The 24,454-nt window shown below is 43.4% G+C and overlaps 1 protein-coding gene across 1 annotated transcript; it reads right to left on the minus strand.

Moving 5' to 3' along the window:
- Positions 1-19,990: 19,990 nt before the first annotated feature.
- Positions 19,991-23,258, minus strand: LOC115190906 (CD209 antigen-like protein C). The gene is made up of 6 exons (XM_029748946.1): positions 22,986-23,258; positions 22,724-22,825; positions 21,681-21,851; positions 21,450-21,574; positions 21,273-21,373; positions 19,991-20,325 (listed from the first exon to the last, which is right to left on the minus strand). The coding sequence occupies exons 1-6, from the start codon at positions 23,170-23,172 to the stop codon at positions 20,169-20,171; spliced, it is 843 nt and encodes a 280-aa protein (XP_029604806.1). The 5' UTR covers positions 23,173-23,258; the 3' UTR covers positions 19,991-20,168.
- Between the last annotated feature and the right edge of the window lie 1,196 nt (positions 23,259-24,454).

Consider the following 24,454-nt stretch of genomic DNA (forward strand, 5'->3'; position numbering starts at 1 on the left):
GTAGTGCACTATACAGGGAATATGGTGCCATTTGAGACGTACCCTTAATGTCATTATTCACATTCTATGTAGGTCTTTTGCCCGGCATCTGTCCTAAAAACAAGTAACACCACTAAAGTAACACCATTTTATTTAATCATAAAACATTTATCATCTGTTCAGTTTCTGAATTGGTTAAAATTAAGTGAAGGTTAGGTTTAAGGTAAGGGTCAGTTTTAAGTTTTGTCAATAATCTGCTTGTCAATGGGATGCTGGTCAAAAAAGTCCCTCAAGTTGGGTATAATACCTACATTTATAAGTGTTTGTCACTGGCTGTTTTCTACAAGCTCAGTTTCTTCCTTCTATTAATGTGACCTTGACCCATAGAGATAGATAGAGGATTCATCTTTATATCTGTTAAATTATAGTGTTTGTGACAACATGGGCAGCACCACAGAGGCTACAACCTATAGGAAAATCCACGCAGTTAACTACCTTGACTACTTTAAAATGGTGGAAGGATGGTGGGAGCTGTCAATGGCGCTGCCAGTGCCTTACTCTCTAATTTCTAGTTTAACATTTGGTATTCTACCAAATCAAATCAGTCTTCAGACCATCATTAACATATATTATTGAGTTCCTTAAACAGCAGTGCAGAGAAAGTACCTACAAAAGGTCTTTCTCACAGATCCAGTACTCTGGATATGAAAAATCATTGTCCCACTACTCTCCTTGGCCTGATAACCAGTAAGGTACCAACACACAGTTCTGACCTCCACCACCATTAGAATCTCCACTCCACCAATACCAGCAGTAGAACATAGTTAGACTGACAACTCTCTCAGAACCTAGAGTATGAACAACACAGAGTTAGACTGACCACTCTCTCAGAACCTAGAGTATGAACACGGAGTTAGATTGACCACTCTCTCAGAACCTAGATTATGAACAACACAGAGTTAGACTGGCCTCTCTCTCAGAACCTAGAGGATGAACAACACAAAGACTGACCACTCTCTCATAACCTAGAGTATGAACAATACAGAGTAAGACTGACCACTTTCTCAGAACCTACAGTATGTACAACAAAGAAAATCAGTCCAACTACTTAAACTGTAATGTTGTGTCTAATGTCCTGACCTCATGTTGTGTCTACTGTACTGACCTCGGCGTTACTCTGGACCCTGATCTCTCTTTTGAAGAACATATCAAGACTGCTTCAAGGACAGCTTTTTTCCATCTACGTAACATTGCAAAAATCAGAAACTTTCTGTCCAAAAATGACGCAGAAAAATTAATCCATGCTTTTGTTACTTCTAGGCTCGACTACTGCAATGCTCTACTTTCCGGCTACCCGGATAAAGCACTAAACAAACTTCAGTTAGTGCTAAATACGGCTGCTAGAATCCTGACTAGAACCAAAAAATGTGATCATATTACTCCAGTGCTAGCTTCCCTACACTGGCTTCCTGTTAAGGCAAGGGCTGATTTCAAGGTTTTACTGCTAACCTACAAAGCATTACATGGGCTTGCTCCTACCTATCTTTCCGATTTGGTCCTGCCGTACATACCTACACGTACGCTACGGTCACAAGACGCAGGCCTCCTAATTGTCCCTAGAATTTCTAAGCAAACGGCTGGAGGTAGGGCTTTCTCCTATAGAGCTCCATTTTTATGGAATGGTCTGCCTACCCATGTGAGAGATGCAGACTCAGTCTCAACCTTTAAGTCTTTACTGAAGACTTATCTCTTCAGTAGGTCCTATGATTAAGTATAGTCTGGCCCAGGAGTGTGAAGGTGAACGGAAAGGCTGGAGCAACGAACCGCCCTTGCTGTCTCTGCCTTGTCGGTTCCCCTCTTCCCACTGGGATTCTCTGCCTCTAACCCTTTTACAGGGGCTGAGTCACTGACTTACTGGTGTTCTTCCATGCCGTCCATGGGAGGGGTGCGTCACTTGAGTGGGTTGAGCCACTGACGTGGTCTTCCTGTCTGGGTTGGCGCCCCCCCCTTGGGTTGTGCCGTGGCGGACATCTTTGTGGGCTATACTCGGCCTTGTCTTCGGACGGTAAGTTGGTGGTTGTAGATATCCCTCTAGTGGTGTGGGGGCTGTGCTTTGGCAAAGTGGGTGGGGTTATATCCTGCCTGTTTGGCCCTGTCCGGGGGTATCATCGGATGGGGCCACAGTGTCTTCTGATCCCTCCTGTCTCAGCCTCCAGTATTTATGCTGCAGTAGTTTATGTGTCGGGGGGCTAGGGTCAGTCTGTTACATCTGGAGTATTCTCTTGTCTTATCCGGTGTCCTGTGTGAATGTAAATATGCTCTCTCTAATTCTCTCTTTCTTTCTTTCTTTCTTTCTTTCTCTCGGAGGACCTGAGCCCTAGGACTACCTGGCATGATGACTCCTTGCTGTCCCCAGTCCACCTGGCCATGCTGCTGCTCCAGTTTCAACTGTTCTGCCTGCGGCTACGGAACCCTGACCTGTTCACCGGACGTGCTTGTTGCACCCTTGACAATTACTATGATTATTATTATTTGACCATGCTGGTCATTTACGAACATTTTAACATCTTGACCATGTTCTGTTATAATATCCACCCGGCACAGCCAGAAGAGGACTGGCCACCCCTCATAGCCTGGTTCCTCTCTAGGTTTCTTCCTAGGTTTTTGGCCTTTCTCAGGAGTTTTTCCTAGGGAGTTTTTCCCAGCCACCGTGCTTCTTTCACATGCATTGCTTGCTGTTTGGGGTTTTAGGCTGGGTTTCTGTACAGCACTTTGAGATTTCAGCTGATGTACGAAGGGCTATATAAATAAATTTGATTTGATTTGATGTTGTGTCTACTGTACTGACCTCATGTTGTGTCTAATGTCCTGACCTCATGTTGTGTCTAATGTACTGACCTCATGTTGTGTCTAATGTACTGACCTCATGTTCCGAAAGCTGACCTGTTATCCAAATCAAATAACATTTTATTGGTCACATACACATGGTTGCAGATGTTATTACGAGTGTAGCGAAATGCTTGTGCTTCTAGTTCCGACAATGCAATAATATCTAACACATTCAGAACGACTACCTTATACACACAAATGTAAAGGGATGAATAAGAATATGTACATATAAATACATGGATGAGCGATGGCTGTGCAGCATTGGCAAGATGCGGTAGATGGTATAGAATACAATATATACATTTGAGATGAGTGATGTAGGATATGTAAACATTATTAAAGTGGCATTATTAAAATGACTAGTGATACCTTTATTAAGTCAATTTATTAAAGTGGCCAGAGATTAGAGTCTGTATGTTGGCAGCAGCCTCTATGTTAGTGATGGCTGTTTAACAGTCTGATGGCGTTGAGATAGAAGCTGTTTTTCAGTCTCTCGATCCCAGCTTTAATGCACCTGTACAGACCTCGCCTGCTGGATGAAAGAGGTGGCTCAGGTGGTTGTTGTCCTTGATGATCTTTTTGGCCTTCCTGTGACATCAGGTGCTGTATGTGTCCTGGAGGGCAGGTAGTTTGCCCCTGGTGATGTGTTGTGCAGATCGCACTACCCTCTGGAGAGGCTTGCAGTTCAGGGCGGTGCAGTTGCTGTACCAGGCGGTGATACAGCCAGACAGGATGCTCTCAATTGTGCATCTGTAAAAGTTTGTGATTGTTTTCGGTGACAAGCCAAATGTGTTGCTCTTGTGCCTTCTTCACCACGCTGTCTGTGTGGGTGGACCATTTCAGTTTGTCCATGATGTGTACTCCGAGGAACTTAAAACTTTCCACCTTCTCCACTACTGTCCCATCGATGTGGATGGGGGGGTGCTCCCTCTGCTGTTTCCTGAAGTCCACGATTATCTCCTTTGTTTTGTTGACTTTGAGTGATAAGTTATTTTTCTGACACCACACTCCGAGTGCCCTCACCTCCTCCCTGTAGGCCGTCTCGTCATTGTTGGTAATCAAGCCTACCACTGTAGTGTCGTCTGCAAACTTGATGATTGAGTTGGAAGTGTGCATTGCCACGCAGTCATGGGTGAACAGGGAGTACATGAGAGGGCTGAGAACGCACCCTTGTGGGGCCCCAGTGTTGAGGATCAGCGGGGTGGAGATGTTGTTTCCTACATTCCCCACCTGGGGGCAGCCCGTCAGAAAGTCCAGGACCCACTTTCACAGGGCGGGGTTGAGACCCAGGGTCTCGAGCTTAATGACGTGTTTGGAGGGTACTATGGTGTTAAATGCTGAGCTGTAGTCAATGAACAGCATTCTTGCATAGGTATTCCTCTTGTCCAGATAGGATAAGGCAGTGGCAGTGTGATGGCGATTTCATCATCAGTGGACCTATTGGGGCAGTAAGCAAATTGGAATGGGTCTAGGGTATCAGGTAGTGTGGAAGTGATATGATCTTTGACTAGTCTCTCAAAGCACTTCATGATGACAGAAGTGAGTGCAACGGGGTGATAGTCATTTAGTTCAGTTACCTTAGCTTTCTTGGGAACAGGAACAATGGTGGCCATCTTGAAGCATGTGGGTACAGCAGACTGGTATAGGGATTGATTGAATATGTCCATAAACACACCAGCCAGCAGGTCTGCTTATGCTCTGAGGACGCGGCGAGGGTTAACACGTTTAAATGTTTTACTCACATTGGCCATGGAGAAGAAGAGCCCACAGGCTTTGATGTCAGTGGCACTGTATTGTCCTCAAAGTGAGCAAAGAAGGTAGTTCTGTCACAAGCGTCGTTGTATGTGGACCAAAATGCAGCGGGTATATTAATCATCTTCTTTATTATAGAAAGAAAGACACTATAAACAAAACAAACAAACAAACAAACAAACAAACAAACGAACAAACGAACAAACGAACAAACGAACAAACGAACAAACGATGAAACAGTCCCATCAGGTACACAGACTAAACAGGAAATAACCACCCACAAACACAAGAGAAAATTAAGCCACTTAAATATGACCTCCAATTAGAAGCAACGACAACCAGCTGCCTCTAATTGGAGGTCATTCCAAAACCCCAACATAGAAATAGAAAAACCAGAACAACACATAGAAATAGAAAATATAGAACATACACCAAAAACCCCGAAACACACAAAACAAACACCCCCTGCCACGCCCTGACCAAACTACAATAACAAACAACCCCTTTTACTGATCAGGACGTGACATTGTTTAATTTGTCTGGGAGCAAGACGTCGAAGTCTGCGACGGGGCTGGTTTTCTTTTTGTAATCCGTGATTGACTGTTGACCCTGTCACATACGTCTTGTGTTTGAGCCGTTGAATTGCGACTCTACTTTGTCTCCATACTGACGCTTTGCTTGTTTGATTGCATTGCGGAGGGAATAGCTGCATAGTTTGTATGGAAGTATGGAAGTAGTTTTGCACCTACCCTAAAAAAGGGCAAATGGCTTAGACTCTCATTCCACCACTATGTCGCCTTTCAGCATCTGTAGTGGAAAGTGCTGTTTGTCAGACAGGAGACAAAATCGGTCTTTTCACAAAAACCTCTGTAGCATCTGAACAGTTCAGCCTACTAACTAATATGGCCACTCTATGGAAAGTTGGGACGTTGTGTACTACTTCCATCACAGAACAGTGCAAACTGGCTCTAATCAGAATAGAAAGAGGAGTGGGAGGCCTGGTGCACAACTGAGCAAGAGGACAAGTACAATAGAGTGTCTAGTTTGAGAAACAGATGCCTCAACTGGCAGCTTCATTAAATAGTACCCGCAAAACACCAGTCTCAACATCCATAGTGAAGAGACAACTCCAGGATGCTGGCCTTCTGGGCAGAGTTCCTCTGTCCAGTGTCTGTGTTCTTTTTCCCATCTTAATCTTTTATTTTTATCGGCCAGTCTGAGATATGGCTTTTTCTTTACAACTCTGCCTAGAAGGCCAGCATCCCGGAGTCGCCTCTTCACTCTTCTTCTGTGAAAGCAACTCAATATTAGGTAGGTGTTCTTAATGTTTTGTATACTTAGTGTATCTTTCCATAGGCATATTTAAATATATATATATTTATTTAACCTTTATTTAACTAGGCAAGTCAGTTAAGAACAAGTTCTTATTTACAATGACGGCCTACACCGGCCAAACTCGGACAATGCTAAGCCAATTGTGCACCGCCCTATGGGACTCCCAATCACGGCCGGTCACTATGCATCAGAGTCACGTCTTTCACATTTTAAAGGTTTTTCTAAGCAGAAGGCAGCACATAGTTAAGCATTGTTATAGAACACTTTATTTAATCAGATTGCTTTTACTTTATTTATTTCTAAATATAAAGCTAACAATAGGTATTCTGCTCTTACTTTTCACAACGGGTATGAAATACCCTCACTCAATTCCAGCCCTGGCTTTAACCAAACAAACCAAGTCTTTCACAGACACAGAGGTATTTAAGGAGTGAATGGTGACAGTATTGAAGGGTTTGGTATACCGACAAATCTATGAATAGCATAATTTCATCTGTCAAACACGTAGGCCTGCCTCTTCTTTTCTGAGTAGGAAGAAATAAGCTCCAACAATGTGCTCATGTGTTTTTGAATTGTCTGAGAACGTACAGTTATAGATTTAGGGAGGACTTCACACCTTAACCAGTGGTTTGAGCAGACAGCAACCTCCAGGAAGAGGCACAACAGCAGATAGACACCATGATGAGTGTGTGGGTATGTAGCAGGCAGGTCCACTGGTGCTTGGTGTTGCTATTGCTTTTTTCATGTGTTGGTTCTTGTGTGTGTGTGTGTGTGTGTGTGTGTGTGTGTGTGTGTGTGTGTGTGTGTGTGTGTGTGTGTGTGTTAACAATTCAATCACATTCAATCAGGAAGCTGGTAGAGCACAGAGGACATTGTTCCTTTATTACTTAATCTGGGCATGTATTCATGTCAAATCACATGTGATGTTTCTAATAAAAAGAATGAAGAATCATTTTACAGAGTACAGTATGTCTACATACTCTCCTCTAAATCTAAACAGAACAATTATTTGTCTTATTTTTTTCTCTCTTCCTCGTTCTCTTAATTTTCTTCTTCCTCCTTTATGTCTCTCTCTGACACTAAGGTTCTATCTCAATTAGTCTTTCCTAGATTCCTCTCCTCCAATCTTCTCTCTTCCTATCTCCTCTCCTCCTATCTCCTCTCCTTCTCCACCCTATTGGAGGAAAAATTCCAAGGTCGCTCCCCTTTGACCATATTCTCCAATGCGTTTTGAGAATGAAGCGCGGAGGACGGACAGGAGGAGGATTCGAGGAATGCTGATTGAGAAAGAGCCAGTAGGCAAGTCTGTAGTACCACTATTTAACCTTAATGGTAAAGTAATATCTCACTTTAACCACTAGGTGGCAGCATCACTTAACCATTCAGCACTGTGAACAACCATCAACATTATCATTTCTTGCCACAGAGAGAGAGAGAGAGAGAGAGAGAGAGAGGGAGGAAAAGAGAGAAAGAGAGAGTGCTCTCTATCTCTCTCTCTCTCTCTCTGTCTCTCTGTCTGAAACTACACGGGTGTAGGGTAGATGTCTCTAGAGAGACATATCCCTCCCTGCCTCCCTCCCTCTCTCTCTCGCTCAGCTATGCTCCTCTCTCCACACAGTTCTTTCTGCTCTCCTCCCAGGTTTTTTTCTCAGTAGAGATGAAGCAACAGCGGCAGAGAAAGTTTTGCCAGCCTTTAAGACAGGGTTGTTCTCCAAGATTAAACATGAATTGACTTAAACTTACCACACTGAAAGAATACAGACTTATGATCAGGTGTGTGTGATTCTTGACATGAAAATGTATTCCTGTAGCTTTACTCACTGCAATTGGTAAGCCTCCTGAATGAACAGGATGTTAAATATAATAATAAACTCTGTTCATCCGTTCATCAATCTGACTCAACTATTATGTGAATAAATGCAACAAGACCTGTTCGTTTCTGGAGGATCTAGTCAATGTAGCAAGCCTTACATCACCTCTCAGTATGACCGTAATGAAAATGTGTCTAACTTGCACCGTTATGCAATTATTAATGTACAAATAACTAATTCTAGCAACCAATGTTCTAGCATTAATTTATTGAGGCAAGCAGCTCAGGGACGTCAAGGTGGATCCCAAGCATGTGCTTTGTATACTGTAAATAACGTCTATCAATAGACCTACTAAATGAACAATGTATAGTCAATCACAATTACTATGGAAAACGAGGAATGCATTTACTCAATTCAACTAAAAGGATGTATTAGTCACAAAATAACGGAAACGCAAACCATTCCAACGTACATTAAATACATGACACATTATAGACTACACAGAGTAAATTACTATCAAGTAAATACTTTACGTGGTTACACGCTTCTTCAGTTCAGAACAATCTGTAAGAGACACAACGATGTGTTTGACACACACAGGAGCTTGCTAACAACTTCTCAAAGTATGACTGAATTCACTGCCCTTTTAACCAAATTCAAGCAAAACTCACCCACAACCTGAGTTAAAAGCTCTCTAGGGTACGTGGGACGGTAGCGTCCCACCTGGCCAACATCCAGTGAAATTGCAGAGTGCAAAATTCAAAGATACTCAATTCAAATATTTAACATTCTTGAAAATATGTGTTATACATCAAAATAAAGCTTAAATTCTTGTTAATCCAGCCGCTGTGTCAGATTTCAAAAAGGCTTTATGGCAAAAGCATACCATGCGATTATCTGAGGACAGTGCCCAGCACACAAAACATTACATTCAGTTACCAGCCTAGTAGATTAGTCACAAAAGTCATAAATAGCAATAAAATGTATCACTTACCTTTGATGATCTTCATATGGTTGCACTCACAAGACTCCCAGTTACACAATAAATGTTCGTTTTGTTCGATAAAATCCATCTTTATTTCCAAAAACCTCTGTTTTGTTGGCGTTTTTTGTTCAGTAATCCAACGGCTCAAAGGCAGTCACAACAGGTAGACGTAAAATCGAAATAGTATCAGTAAAGTTCGTAGAAACATGTCAAACGATGTTTATAATCAAGCCTCAGGTTATTTTTATTCATAATAATCAATAATATTTCAACCGGACAATAGCTTCGTCAATATAAAAGAAAAACAAGAAAGGCGCGCTCTCGGTCATGCGCAGCAAACAGGTCTGGGGACTTCCCAGGGTCCACTCACTCAGAGTGGTCTTACTCCCTCATTTTTCAGAATACAAGCCTGAAACAATTTCTAAAGACTGTTGACATCTAGTGGAAGCCATAGGAAGTGCAATTTGAGTCTTAAGTCATGGGATACTGTATTCAATATAAAACTACAAACGTAAAAGAAAATCCCACTTCCTGGATGGATTTTTCTCAGGTTTTCGCCTGCCATATCAGTTCTATTATACTCACAGACATTATTGTAACAGTTTTGGACACTTTAGAGTGTTTCCTATCCAAATCTACCAATTATATGCATATCCTAGCCTCGGCCTGAGTAACAGGCAGTTTACTTTGGGCACGCTTTTCATCCGGAGGTGAAAATAGTGCCCCCTACCCTAGTGAGGTTAACATTTCTCTGCATTTCGTTAGTTAAAACAATAGGCAGGAACAACACAATCAGATTCTAATGTAATCAACTCAGTTTGAATGTTATGACCAGACAACAGGGATGTTCCTGATAACCAGTCAACCCAACATACAATTTCAATCCAGTCACTTTAAAATACATCAACCAGAAAACATACAATGCAATAAGATATATCAAAATATGCAGCTCTTTATCAGCTCCTGAAACAAACCAAACATGACCATGTAATTCACACAGTAACATTAATTTATTCGATTCAAGTTTCATCAGTCGTTACACCTCTCTTGGTGTCAGTGACCACAGGATTCCTTGGCAACGTCTCGTCTCCAGAAGATGTGGCTCTTTTGTGTGAGGTGTGTCACTCTTCTGTAAGAAGGTGTGGCTCTCTTCTGTGAGAAGGTGTGGCTCTCTTCTGTGAGAAGGTGTGGCTCTCTTCTGTGAGACGCATATACACTCAGTGGATAGTTTATTAGGTACACCTACCTAGTACCAGGTCGCACCCCCCTTTGCCTCCAGAACAGCTACAGGTACGCTATGGCATTCAAATGTCAATCAATTGGTTTTAAAGGGCCTATCATGTGCTAGGAAAACATTCCCCACACCATTACACCACCGCCACCAGCCTGTACCGTTGACACCAGGCAGGATGTTGCAATGGACTCATGCTGTTTACGCCAAATCCTGACACTGTCATCAGCATGACGCAACAGGAACTGGAATTCATCGGACCAGGCAATGTTTTTCCACTCCTCCATTGTCCAGTGTTGGTGATCGCGTGCCTATTCACTAATAGGAGTGGAACCTGGTGTGGTCGTCTGCTACTATAGTCCATCCATGACAAGGACCGACGCGTTGTGCATTCTGAGATACTGTTCCGCATACTACTGTTGAAATGCGCCATTACTTGCCTGTTTGTGGGCCTCGTGTTAGCTTGCACGATTCCTGCCAATCTCTTTCGACCTTTCTTATCAACAAGCTGTTTTCGCCCACAGAACTTCAGCTGACTGGATATTTTTAATTTGTCACACAGTTGGCCGGCCGTTTCTGAGATACTGGAAACGGCACCTGGCACTGACGATCATACCACGCTTAAAGTTGTTTAGGTAGCTTGTTTTACCCATTCTAATGTTCAGTTGAACAGTAAGTTAATGCCTCGATGCCTGTCTGCCTGATTTATATAGCAACCCATGGCCACCTGACTCAATGTCTGTAGGAGCGAACTATTTTCAGGAACAAGGTGGTCCACCTAATAAACTGGCCACTGAGTTTATATGGCCATTCATCTAAAGTTTCTCATGCTGGGCATCGGTGCCTTCTCTAATTTTTTTTCACTAGTGATTTAATTTATTCCGGCGACCGCCACAATTGTTTATTTTATTGGCCTAACGACAGAACTATATCTAGAATTAGAATCCCTATTAATTTAATAGGATCTCTATGGGCCTAGTAGTAAATATTTAACTTTTCAAATGTATTTGACTACCTGTTAAGGTGGCATAAACAACAACCAGTCATCTTATTGTCAAACAACTACTTCAAAAGGCTCATGCATAGGCTAACTGCACACCTTACTCAGGGACAGCATAACGACAGGTGGTGTGAAAAAATTTGATATTTTTAAGCCTCATTTAGATATCATTACTTCCAACATGGCAGGCTATTTGTGAGTGAACTTGTCTATAATTAGATACATGCAGCTTCTCTTCTGTCATGACTTGATGTTCTAGAGTGAAACATAAATTAGATACATTTTGTTAGTCAACTTGTCTGTAATTAGATACATGCAGCTTTCCAATAGTATATCAGTTCATCATGGATACATATTTTATGTGGTTGAAAATGAAATACTGTCAGCTGTTATGTTGCTGAAAGAAATTGCACGTTTAGTGTACACAACAGGTCCCAAAGCATGTATTTGCATTCTCTGAAGATGATAAAATAAATAAATATTTCTTCAGTCCTGTTCCCAAGGCAACATTTGGTCTATACTTTTTTGCTGTGAGGAACACTTAATTCTGCAGGAGTTAATATTATAAGGCTACATGTGAGGCCTACAGTCAGTGTCCAGACTACAGTTAATATTATAATAGGCTACATGTGAGGCCTACAGTCAGTGTCCAGACTTCAGTTAATATTATAATAGGCTACATGTGAGGCCTACAGTCAGTGTCCAGACTTCAGTTAATATTATAATAGACTACATGTGAGGCCTACAGTCAGTGTCCAGACTACAGTTCATATTATAATAGGCTACATGTGAGGCCTACAGTCAGCGTCCAGACTACAGTTCATATTATAATAGGCTACATGTGAGGCCTACAGTCAGCGTCCAGACTTCAGTTAATATTATAATAGGCTACATGTGAGGCCTACAGTCAGTGTCCAGACTACAGTTCATATTATAATAGGCTACATGTGAGGCCTACAGTCAGCGTCCAGACTTCAGTTAGCCTACTATTCCAACTAGGCTACTCTACCAAAATGCTTCCTGCATCCATACAGTGCCAGTTGATACATGCAAAGAGTCAGTTACAAAACACCAAACAGTGTTCTGAATGACATTCAGAGATAGTCATTCGTTAGGCCTACACAAGTCCTGAACTGAATTCATGTGTACACTTCTGTCCACTCGCGTCTCGGTCTCGGGCACACATCTCTGCCTTGGCAAAATGTCTGTGTTATTGTTGGATTACAAATCATTTTGGAAAGTATATTTGCTCATTTTTAATGCAGTTTACTTGTGGTAAGGATAAATAAATAGTGTCGTTTTTTTGGAATCTATGTTTTAATTATTGTGATAGGCTCATGTTCTAATTGTATGGCGTAACCCCACTATTTATTTGACTGGTACTCTGTACCAGACCATTCAGGATTACATTAACCCATTGCATACTAGGCTCCTAAAAAATCTCTCTCAATCTGTAGCTGGTCTCTCTCTCTTCAGTCAGGGTGTTGTAACTGGTCTGTAGCTGGTCTCTCTCTCTTCAGTCAGGGTGTTGTAACTGGTCTTTAGCTGGTCTCTCTCTTTAGTCTTTAGTCAGGCTGTTGCAACCGGTCTGTAGCTGGTCTCTCTCTTTAGTCTTTAGTCAGGTTGTTGTAACTGGTCTGTAGCTGGTCTCTCTCTCTTCAGTCAAGGTGTTGTAACTGGTCTGTAGCTGGTCTCTCTCTCTAGTCAGGGTGTTGTAACTGGTCTGTAATTGGTCTTTCTCTTTATTCATGTTGTTGTAGCTGGTCTGTAGCTGGTCTCTCTCTGCAGATGAGTTGGTCTTATAGGCTAAGAAGCTCTTAGAGACCCCATCATCTGTCACAACAACAGAAAAGTATAGCTAATGGAGATAATCACAGACCTGCTGGTGATTTGTAGAAATGATAACTTAAGACTTACAGTGGACAGACAGGCCGATTATCCCGGCCAGTAGAACACACAGCAGCCCCAGACACACTGCAGCAACTAGGAAGGGTCTCTTTCCTGTGTTATCATGATCTGTGGACGCATGAAAAGATGTGTATAGTATATTTGTGTGTGTGTGTGTGTGTGTGTGTGTGTGTGCGAGCGAGCGTGCGTGCGTGCGTGCGTGCACACACGTGCTCTTGCGTTCAAGGGTAAACGAGTTCGGCTGGACACTAATAAAATGGATTTTATCATCCGAGTGTGTTATTATTGTACTTACACACTAACCAACATTGTATGACATAGCATTTAACACTAATGCAGTTAATGTCCTGTTCTGACAGCTGAAAATGCATCCAAGGCACGTCTTCTACATGGGTTTGGACAAAGCTTTGTGGCAACAGCTAGCCTCTATTTGTGTTAACTGGCTCTCACAGAAGCATGCAGACACAGGAGCGGGGTCCACAGAAACAGTGTATGTGTGTGCAGTATGTATGTGTGTGTGTATGTGCAGACATACACTGCACGCACTGACTCACTCACAGACACGCACACACACACACACACACACACACACACACACACACACACACACAGGCACGCGCGCACACACACACACAGACACGCACACACACACACGCACACGAACACACACACACACAAAGCTATTGGCAATATTTGACTTCATTGACATCCAACCCTGAACTCCATCTCTGGAGACGGACTGACTGTTTGTTTTCAAAGGTCAACTGATTCACAAAGAACACCCTGTCTCAGTCTCAGAACCAAAAGCAGAGCAGAGTTACACATGCAGGAGACAAACTCGGTTTTATAGAGGCCCATCCGAAAGAGAAAATGTACAGTCAGGGGCTGTAAGTGTGCTTCGAGGGGTTCTGGGTTACATGGTCTGTTACACATTACAGTATAAGGTCCTGTGTGGCTCAGCATCTGCAGGGCTGTGGGTTCAACTCCCGCAGGGATGAAATGCACTTAAAAGTCTAATCATTCACTGTCAGGTAAGATGCTTTGAATAAAAGTGTCTCCTCTGAAAAGGAAATGGTGAAACACTAAACATGAGGGTTGTACAAGCCCTCAAAAATGCAGATTCTGGCATGGGACTGATAGGGTTTAAGGTCTCTGCATTCACTGTCCTGGAAGTGTAACGGCTGTCTTCGGGTAGAGAGGACCAAGGCGCAGCGGGTTGCATGTTCATCATATATATTTATTAAATAAATGTGAACACGAGAAAAACAAGAAAACAAAGAACGACAGACCGACAGTTTCACAGGCTATACTTATAACAGCAGTGCGAAATGCAACTACCCAAAATTAACAAACAAAACACATCCCTAATTATAGGACTCTCAATACCTAACATAGAAAATATTAAACTAGAAAGAACATAGAAATACAAAAAACATAGAACATAACCCAAAACCCGGAAATAATAAATCAAACACCCTTCTAAACAAACCACCACCCCGAACCACATAAAACAAATACCCTCTGCCACGTACTGACCAAACTACAATAACAAATAACCCTTATACTGGTCAGGACGTGACAGTACCCCCCCTAAAGGTGCAGACCCCGGATGCACCTCAAAAATAAAATAAATAAATAAATAAACCCCTAACTAAAGGGAGGGAATGGAGGGTGGCTGCCGTCTATGACGGCACCTGTGCTACACCCCCCCTCCCCAACCCACCTATACTGGAGGTGGCTCAGGTGCGGGATGTGGACCCCGCTCCACCCTTGGCTTAGCCCACTTAGGTGGCTCCCCTGGCTGCGCCCGGCTGGCGGGCGACCCTGGCGGCTCCAGACTGGCAGGCGGCTCTGGCGGCTCCAGACTGGCGGGCGGCTCTGGACTGGCGGGCGGCTCTGGCGGCTCCGGACTGGCGGGCGGCTCTGGCGGCTCCGGACTGGCGGGCGGCTCTGGTGGCTCCGGACTGGCGGCAGACTCACCCTGTTCCGGGTCGCAGGCAGACTCACCCGGTTCCGGACAGTGGGCCGTCTCCCCTGGTTCCGGACAGTGGGCCATCTCCCCTGGTTCCGGACAGTGGGCCGTCACACCTGGTTCCGGACAGTGGGCCGTCACACCTGGTTCCGGACAGTGGGCCGTCACACCTGGTTCCGGACAGTGGGCTGTCACACCTGGTTCCGGACAGTGGGCCGTCACACCTGGTTCCGGACACTCTGGACGAGGCACTGTTGCCGGATACTCTGGACGAGGCACTGTTGCCGGATACTCTGAACGAGGCACTGTTTCCGGATACGCTGGACGAGGCACTGTTGCCGGATACTCTGGACGAGGCACTGTTGCCGGATACTCTGGATGAGGCACTGGAAGCCTGATGCGTGGGGCTGGTAGTGGAGGTACCAGCCTGGGGACACGCACCTCAGGGCTAGTGCGTGGAGCGGGAAACACTGGACCGTAGAGGCGTACTGGCGGTCTCGAGCGCAGGACTGATATCACCCGTACTGGCTGGATGCCCACTTTCCCCTGGCACATGCGGGGCGCTGGTACTGTGCATACAGGCCTGAAAATACCCGGCAGGTATAAATGCTTATCCTCAGTTCTGCCCATGTCTCACGATAGTCCATCCGTTGCTCCCTCCTCCGCTGCTTGGTCCATTTTTGGTGGGTAGTTCTGTAACAGCTGTCTTCGGGTAGAGAGAACCAAGGCGCAGCGGGTTGCATTTTCATCATATATATTTATTAAATAAATGTGAACACGAGAAAAACAAGAAAACAAAGAACGACAGACCGACAGTTTCACAGGCTATACTTACAACAGCAGTGCGAAATGCAACTACCCACAATTAACAAAAAAAACACATCCCTAATTATAGGACTCTCAATACCTAACATAGAAAATATTAAACTAGAAAGAACATAGAAATACAAAAAACATAGAACATAACCCAAAATCCGGAAATAATAAATCAAACACCCTTCTTAACAAACCACCACCCCGAACCACATAAAACAAATACCCTCTGCCACGTACTGACCAAACTACAATAACAAATAACCCTTATACTGGTCAGGACGTGACAGGAAGTCACTTTGATAAAAGCATGCCCTCCTTGGCTTACAGTACATATGGGGCTTTCTGCTGAAGCATCCCATTCAGTACGTCTTGTAGCAGCATATCGCAATGGATGAATCCGTAAGAATCCGTAATCATTAGTCCAAAACGTTTTGCAATGGAAATAATTTACTCCAAATGGAAAATGTTTTGCAACGAAAACAAGATTTTCTATTGGACTAATATATCTAGGTCCCTCCCCGTTTGGTTCTGTTTCGTACTGTTTGGCTCTGTTTGGTTCTTAGTGAACACCCCTGTTGTCTCCTCCTGTAGTTTATTGGCTGTAGTGTCTGGGGGCTAGTGTCTGGGACTTGGTGATGACGAGAGTTCCCTGGATGAAACAACACTGACGCTGGACACCGGTTGTGCTGGCATTGGTCGCCTCCAGCAGACTGCCAGGAAAGGTCTGTTTTCATTGGATACGGTTGCCATAGCAGCATCAACAGGAAATACTGAAGACAGAGAGTCAGGGGGAGAGGGGAGGGGCCGCAGGCTGCATGTTGCTTGTGACGGAGGCAGCTGGCTGATAGTATACACATTGGATGGGACGATGATGCGCTCATCTTCGCTTGTCAAATGTTTTTGAGGGCATTCCACACATGCCTCTAAAGCAGTAGGAGGCATGAAGGGGAGAGTGTATGTGTGTGTGTGTTTGTGTGAGTGTGACTGTACAAAAGTGTGTGTGTGCACAGCAGTGGAGGCTGGAAGGCTGCAGAGGGGAGGACAGCTGATAATAATGGCTGGAATGGAGTCAATGGAATGGTATCAAACACATCAACGACGTGATTTAAATATGGTTGATATGGATACCATTCCAACCATTATTATGAGCCGCCCTCTCCTCAGCAGCCTCCACTGGACCGCAGTCTATATGTGCCCCCACTTCTGTCAATAATAAAACAGGTGTCCCCACTCACCTCACTTTAGACATAGAGCTAGATTGTATAGAATGTTATGAATTGTTCAACTCTTGAATTATGCCTGTTCAGCTTTCCAACGATAGAACAGAAATCTAAATACTTTAGGCTGTGAGACTATGTGAGGAATTCTAGCCCTTCACTGAAGCATGTTCAACAGGTATAAGTGTCTGATTGTGCCCGAGTTCATGGCAAGAGGGGGAAAGTGGATAAGATGACCTCAGACAAATGTTTCTCTAGCCTTGAGGTCTCCTGGTCCTGGTTTTCTTTTTTTCTTTTTTCTTTCTTTCTTTCTATCTTTCTTTCTTTCTTTCTTTCTCAGGAAACGGATCTGCATTCCAACCCACACAGGAAGCGGACAGGTCAGGAAAACGTAGCTAGACACTAGAGAGGGAGAGGTTATAGACGGAGGTTCCAATAGCTCAGTTGGATAAACCAGGGTCTGTAGTGTTTCAACACCAGGGTCTGTAGTGTTACAACTACAGGGCCTGTAGTGTTTCAACACCAGGGTCTGTAGTGTTTCAACTCCAGGGTCTGTAGTGTTTCAACTCCAGGGTCTGTAGTGTTACAACACCAGGGTCTGTAGTGTTACAACTCCAGGGTCTGTAGTGTTTCAACACCAGGGTCCGTAGTGTTTCAACACCAGGGTCCGTAGTGTTACAACTCCAGGGTCTGTAGTGTTTCAACACCAGGGTCTGTAGTGTTTCAACTCCAGGGTCTGTAGTGTTACAACACCAGGGTCTGTAGTGTTACAACTCCAGGGTCTGTAGTGTTTCAACACCAGGGTCTGTAGTGTTTCAACACCAGGGTCTGTAAAACACCAGGGTCTGTAGTGTTACAACACCGGGGTCTGTAGTGTTACAACACTAGGGTCTGTAGTGTTACAACACCGGGGTCTGTAGTGTTAAAACACCAGGGTCTGTAGTGTTACAACACCGGGGTCTGTAGTGTTAAAACACCAGGGTCTGTAGTGTTACAACAGCAGGGTCTGTAGTGATACAACACCAGGGTCTGTAGTGTTACAACAGCAGGGTCTGTTGTGTTAAAACAGCAGGGTCTGTAGTGTTAAAACAGAAGGGTCTGTAGTGTTACAACAGCAGGGCCTGTAGTGTTACAACAGCAGGGTCTGTAGTGTTACAACACCGGGGTCTGTAGTGTTACAACACCGGGGTCTGTAGTGTTACAACACCGGGGTCTGTAGTGTTACAACACCAGGGTGCGTAGTGTTACAACACCAGGGTCTGTAGTGTTACAAGACCAGGGTCTGTAGTGTTACAACACCGGGGTCTGTAGTGTTACAACACCGGGGTCTGTAGTGTTACAACACCGGGGTCTGTAGTGTTACAAAACCAGGGTCTGTAGTGTTACAACACCAAGGTCTGTAGTGTTACAACACCAGGGTCTGTAGTGTTACAACACCAGGGTCTGTAGTGTTACAACACCGGGGTCTGTAGTGTTACAACACCAGGGTTGTAGGTTTGACTCCACATGGGTCACATATTATAGATACATAAATGTCTGTCTGTTTGGGAGAAAAAAGTATTTGCAACAGTGTACCAGGAGTTCAACTTGCTGACCACCTGACCACAAGAACTCTGTGCTGTCATTATAATAATGGGGGTCTGGAGTTTTTGCTGGTCCGGATGGATGGAAGGAGAGACAGTAAGAGAGAGAGAGAAAGAGAGAGAGAGGAGGAATAAAGGAAAACCGGTGACAGGCGTTTTGCTGAGTGTAACAGTGATTTTTCCTCTGACAAAAGATCCACCGCAGTGGTAGAGGGTGCAGCATTACCATGACACAGACTGGCTGTAGAGGGCGACAGAGATACAAACTCTTCCTTCATAAAATCACCTCTTCGCAGAGAGATCATCACTTTGAATTGTCAGCAGGTGGAGCCAAAACTCTTTCATTCCCTCGAGGCCCATCAAGGAAAATGTAGCTCTTCCTGCTTCACCTGCAGTGCAGAAGAGAAAGTAGGATATGTGTCAGACCTGGATTGAAATACATAGGAGTATTAGAATATTAGAATATTTGTATTTGAAAATACATTCCAATACTAGACTACCCATACTAAACTACATGCTAAATGCATTGCAGAAAAGTTATTGTGCAACAGGGGGATCAAATTTAGATCCTACACCTGTGTACAGCACTATCACCAACACCCCCACTACTTTGGCCCTATCATATGCTACATCAGGCCGTCGGCCTGGGAGGATGGAATCCCTTCTCTCAAAACCCCTGTGGATCTTCTGCACTAAAATCTCTCACACTGTTGCTGCTACAACACAGAATCTGCTGGGATTTCCGCTCCATCAGTGTAGTACAATTAATGACCATGACAATTAATGCAAGAAATCGAAATCATATCTTCTCTGGATCTCTGTCTTCAGTCCTACTCACTGGGGGACTACCAGTCGAATCACTCACCCTTGGACAATTCCACTTCTTGAAAATGTGACATATGTAACAGTTCCCAGTTTGTTCTATGCCCAGCTTGACACAACATATGGGTCGGCCAAAGAGCAGGGATCCACTTTTTCTCAAAATCTCACTCCTACCCGTCCAAAATCCTGTCTGGTATGATCAGGGCCAAGGCTGGAAGTCTCTACTACACCTGCCGCTGCAGTCACTTCATCCTGGCTAGGCTTCATTTCAGAGCAAACATTACTGGCAACCGACTCCACCTTGAGTTTCTAATCAGAGCTAGCAGAATGATGGGATCCACAATCCTCAAGAGGGCAAATAGATTTGTTTTTAAATTGACTTGGCTTGTATGCAGCAGACAAAGGTTTTTGCTTAGCGCCGTTACCTCGGACTCGCATCATCACACTTCCACAATGTTTTGTTGAACATAACTAGCCTATTGGTAGACAGGAAGCTTCAATCAGGAAATAAGTAGGAATTGTGTTAATATGCTCATACAAACATGTAAACGAGTGTGTGTGTGGTTTGGTATTATAACAGCAAAACTATACATTTTCATTGTTAAATGTATTCTGTTGAATCCACACTACTAACTTCATGTTGTGTCTGATAATGTGTGAAACATAACCACTGGGACACAGGAACCACAATCAGGAAATAAGTTGGACTTTTATTAATATGCTAATACAAACAAATAAAACATGCGAGTGCGTGTGTGTGTGGGTTTGAGAGCGAGAGAGAGAGAGAGAGAGAGAGAGAGAGAGAGAAAGAGAAATTTGTGTGCACTGAAGGCTGCTGTACGTGCTACAGTATGTTGTCATGGTGATGTTAAAGCACTTTCTCACAAATCCAGTGAAGTTTCTTCGCACATGACAAGTCATTCCATGCCTTCGGAAGACTCTGATCTGTGCGTATCTCAACACAGTCCTCCTCACCATTTTCTGTTATGCCACCACCATTATCAGGCTGTGGGTAATACCAGTACCTACAGGGTTAACAACAGTCAGATATCATGGTTAATATCAGTACCTACAGGGTTAAAAACAGTCAGATATCATGGTTAATATCAGTACCTACAGGGTTAACAACAGTCAGATATCATGGTTAATACCAGTACCTACAGGGTTAACAACAGTCAGATATCATGGTTAATATCAGTACCTACAGGGTTAAAAACAGTCAGATATCATGGTTAATATCAGTACCTACAGGGTTAAAAACAGTCAGATATCATGGTTAATACCAGTACCTACAGGGTTAAAAACAGTCAGATATCATGGTTAATATCAGTACCTACAGGGTTAAAAACAGTCAGATATCATGGTTAATACCAGTACCTACAGGGTTAAAAACAGTCAGATGTCATGGTTAATATCGGTACCTACAGGGTTAAAACAGTCAGATACCATGGTTAATACCAGTACCTACAGGGTTAAAAACAGTCAGATATCATGGTTAATACCAGTACCTACAGGGTTAAAAACAGTCAGATGTCATGGTTAATATCGGTACCTACAGGGTTAAAACAGTCAGATACCATGGTTAATACCAGTACCTACAGGGTTAAAAACAGTCAGATATCATGGTTAATACCAGTACCTACAGGGTTAAAAACAGTCAGATGTCATGGTTAATACCAGTACCTACAGGGTTAAAAACAGTCAGATGTCATGGTTAATACCAATACCTACAGGGTTAAAACAGTCAGATACCATGGTTAATACCAGTACCTACAGGGTTAAAAACAGTCAGATATCATGGTTAATACCAGTACCTACAGGGTTAACAACAGTCAGACATCACAATCTTAAATAATATACAGACATGTTTCATCTTAAAGTTAACTTTGTTGATTGCTTCCAGCAATGACAATAACCTGTATAGAAAAAGGTTGAAAGGAGCCTTATTGACAGATTAGTTATCATCTCTCACCCTGTGGTCAGTGTTGTGCCGTCCACCCACTTCCAGGTCCCCTCAGTAACAGAATCAGTCAGACCAATCCAGACACTCTTCTTGAGGTTGAAGAGAAATATCTGTTGTTGAGGAAGATAAATATATATTCATATGTTTGATCATATCTACCTGTCGCTCTCTCTTTCTCTCTCTCACCTGTTCCTTTTCACTGTTTATGATCACCAGGTCTGCTCCTCTCTTCAGACAGTCCTCTCTGCTCTCTTTCCAGGTTTTCATCTCAGTAGACAGGAAGTACCAACTGGATTCAAACTTCTGCCAGCCTTCAGGTCAGGTTTGTTATACAAGATGAAAACATGAATTTCCTTCAATTTATCACCCTGGATACTTAATGAAAGAATGATAATGTATTACTGTAGGTTTACTCACTGCAATTGGTAAGCCACCTGCTAAGAAAACCTCTCTCAGTCTGTAGCTGGTCTCTCTCTTTAGTCAGGTTGTTGTAACTGGTCCGTAGCTGGTCTCTCTCTTTAGTCAGGTTGTTGTAACTGGTCTGGTGCTGGTCTCTCTCTGCAGATGAGTTCTTTGAGACGTTGCTGTCTGCAACAACAATAAAGAAGAAGTTGCTTACAAAAATAGATCACATCAGAACTACTAAATCTGAATTATAAGAACTATTTAAACAGTGAACAAAAATATAAATGCAACATTTAAAGTGTTGGTCCCATGTTTCATGAGATGAATTAAAAGATGCCAGAAATGTTTCATATGCACAAAAAACGTATTTCTCTCAAATGTGTTTACATCCCTGTTAGTCAGCATTTATCCTTTGCCAAGATAATCCATCCACCTGACAGGTGTGGCATATCAAGAAGCTGATTAAACAGCATGATCATTACACAGGTGCACCTTGTGCTGGAGACAATAAAAGGCCACTTTAAAATGTGTAGTTTTGCCACAGATATCTCAAGTTTTGAGGGAACGTGCAACTGGCAGGCTGACTGCAGGAATGTCCTCCAGAGCTGTTGCCAGATAAATTAATGTTCATGTCTCTACCCTAAGCTGCCTCCAATGTTGTTTTAGAGAATTTGGCAGTACGTCCAACTGGCCTAACAACCAGAGACCACGTGTAACCACGGCAGCCCATGACCTCCACATCCGGCTTCTTCACCTGTTGGATCGTCTGAGGGAGGGTGCTGAGGAGTATTTCTGTCTGTAATAAAGCCCTTTTGTGGGCAAAAACTCATTCTGATTGGCTGGGCCTGGTTCCCCAGTGGTTGGAATCTGGCTGCCAAGTGGGTGGACCTATGCCTTCCAAGGCCCACCCATGGCTGAACCTCTGCCAGTCATGTGACATCCATAGATTAGGGCCTAATGAATTTATTTCAATTGACTGATATGAACTGTAACTCAGTAAAATCTTACATGTTGCGTTTATATTGTTGTTTAGTATAGATATACTGTAGACTTACATTGGACAGACAGGCCTACAATCCCAGCCAGTAGGAGAACACACAGCAGCCCCAGACACACTGCAGCAACTCCAGAGGGTCTCTTCCACCACTGAAAATGTACTGAATAACATATTATTTAAGATCTTTGGTAATGTGTTTTACTGTATCATCCAGGATTGGGACAAATAAAGGTCTAGTACTACAGGGTAATCTCACCTGTTTAATGTCTTGTGTGTGTAACTTATTTGCGTGTGTGAGTGCGTGTGTGTGTTTGTTTTACCTGAGTGCTGGTCTCCTGGTCCATAATTAGAAGTAGTGTCTGCTGTCTCTTCTCTCTTGGTGCTGGTCTCACCGTCTCTCAGCGTGTCTGCACTGACGTAGATATCCACAGTCCTCTCCTCCATCTCACCTCTGTTAAACTTGACCTTCTTGGTCATATCTGGCAGAGCATAGATGGCCTCAGACATCTCCAATAACTTACTGTGTTTTCTGTCTCTACTCAGGTTCTGGTACTATCGCTGCTCCTCTGTCTGTGTCTGTTTCTGTCTGCTCTGAGTCTGTGTCTATTTCTGTCTCTGCTAACTAACTAACTGTTTATGATATCATCCACAGAATAAAAGGGAAATGTAGAAAGAGGAAGATAATTAAAGGGTAACATAGTGGTTGAGGTTGGGACAATTTCTGCACCAGTTTGTCTTCATAGCTAATTCCTGAGAACAGTGGACTTACTTATCAGGAGAAACTATATAACCTCATGTTGTGTCTACTGTACTGACCTCATGTTGTGTCTAATGTACTGATCTCAATTTGCATCTACTGCACAGGCCTCATGTTGCGTCTAATGTACTGACCTCATGTTGCGTCTACTGCACAGGGCACATGTTTTGTCTAATGTACTGAACTCATGTTGTGTCTAATGTCCTGACTTCATGTTGTGTCTAATGTTCTGGCCTCATGATGTGTCTAATGTACTGACCTCATGATGTGTCTAATGTACTGACCTCATGATGTGTTTCTAATGTCCTGACCTCATGATGTGTTTCTAATGTCCTGACCTCATGTTGTGTCTAATGTACTGACCTCATGTTGTGTCTACTGTACTGACCTCATGATGTGTTTCTAATGTCCTGACCTCATGATGTGTTTCTAATGTCCTGACCTCATGTTGTGTCTAATGTACTGGCCTCATGTTGTGTCTAATGTACTGACCTCATGTTGTGTCTACTGTACTGACCTCATGTTGTGTCTAATGTACTGATCTCATGTTGTGTCTACTGTACTGACCTCGTGTTCTGTCTAATGTCCTGACCTCATGTTGTGTCTAATGTACTGACCTCATGTTGTGTCTACTGTACTGACCTCATGTTGTGTCTACTGTACTGACCTCATGTTGTGTCTACTATACTGACCTCATGTTGTATCTACTGTACTGACCTCATGTTGTGTCTACTGTACTGACCTCGTGTTGCGTCTACTGTACTGACCTCGTGTTGTGTCTAATGTACTGACCTTATGTTGTGTTTCTAATGTCCTGACCTTATGTTGTATCTACTGTACTGACCTCATGTTGTGTCTAATGTACTGACCTTATGTTGTGCTTCTAATGTCCTGACCTCGTGTTGTGTCTACTGTACTGACCTCGTGTTGTGTCTAATGTACTGACCTCATGTTGTGTCTAATGTACTGACATAATGTTGTGTCTAATGTACTGACCTCGTGTTGTGTCTACTGTACTGGCATCGCTTTGCG

The sequence above is a fragment of the Salmo trutta genome, chromosome 4 (assembly GCF_901001165.1).
Source record: "Salmo trutta chromosome 4, fSalTru1.1, whole genome shotgun sequence".
NCBI classification, from domain to species: Eukaryota; Metazoa; Chordata; class Actinopteri; order Salmoniformes; family Salmonidae; genus Salmo; species Salmo trutta.

What these genes read in the sequence shown, in the direction of transcription:
- LOC115190906 (XM_029748946.1), bottom strand. Translation starts at nt 23,172, where the DNA reads ATGTCTGAGGCCATCTATGCTCTGCCAGATATGACCAAGAAGGTCAAG. An exon ending in TGTAGGCCTGTCTGTCCAAT is followed by an intron (nt 21,852 to 22,723) that starts GTAAGTCTACAG and finishes TTGTTGTTGCAG; the next exon opens with ACAGCAACGTCTCAAAGAAC. An exon ending in GGCACAACACTGACCACAGG is followed by an intron (nt 20,326 to 21,272) that starts GTGAGAGATGAT and finishes TTAACCCTGTAG; the next exon opens with GTACTGGTATTACCCACAGC.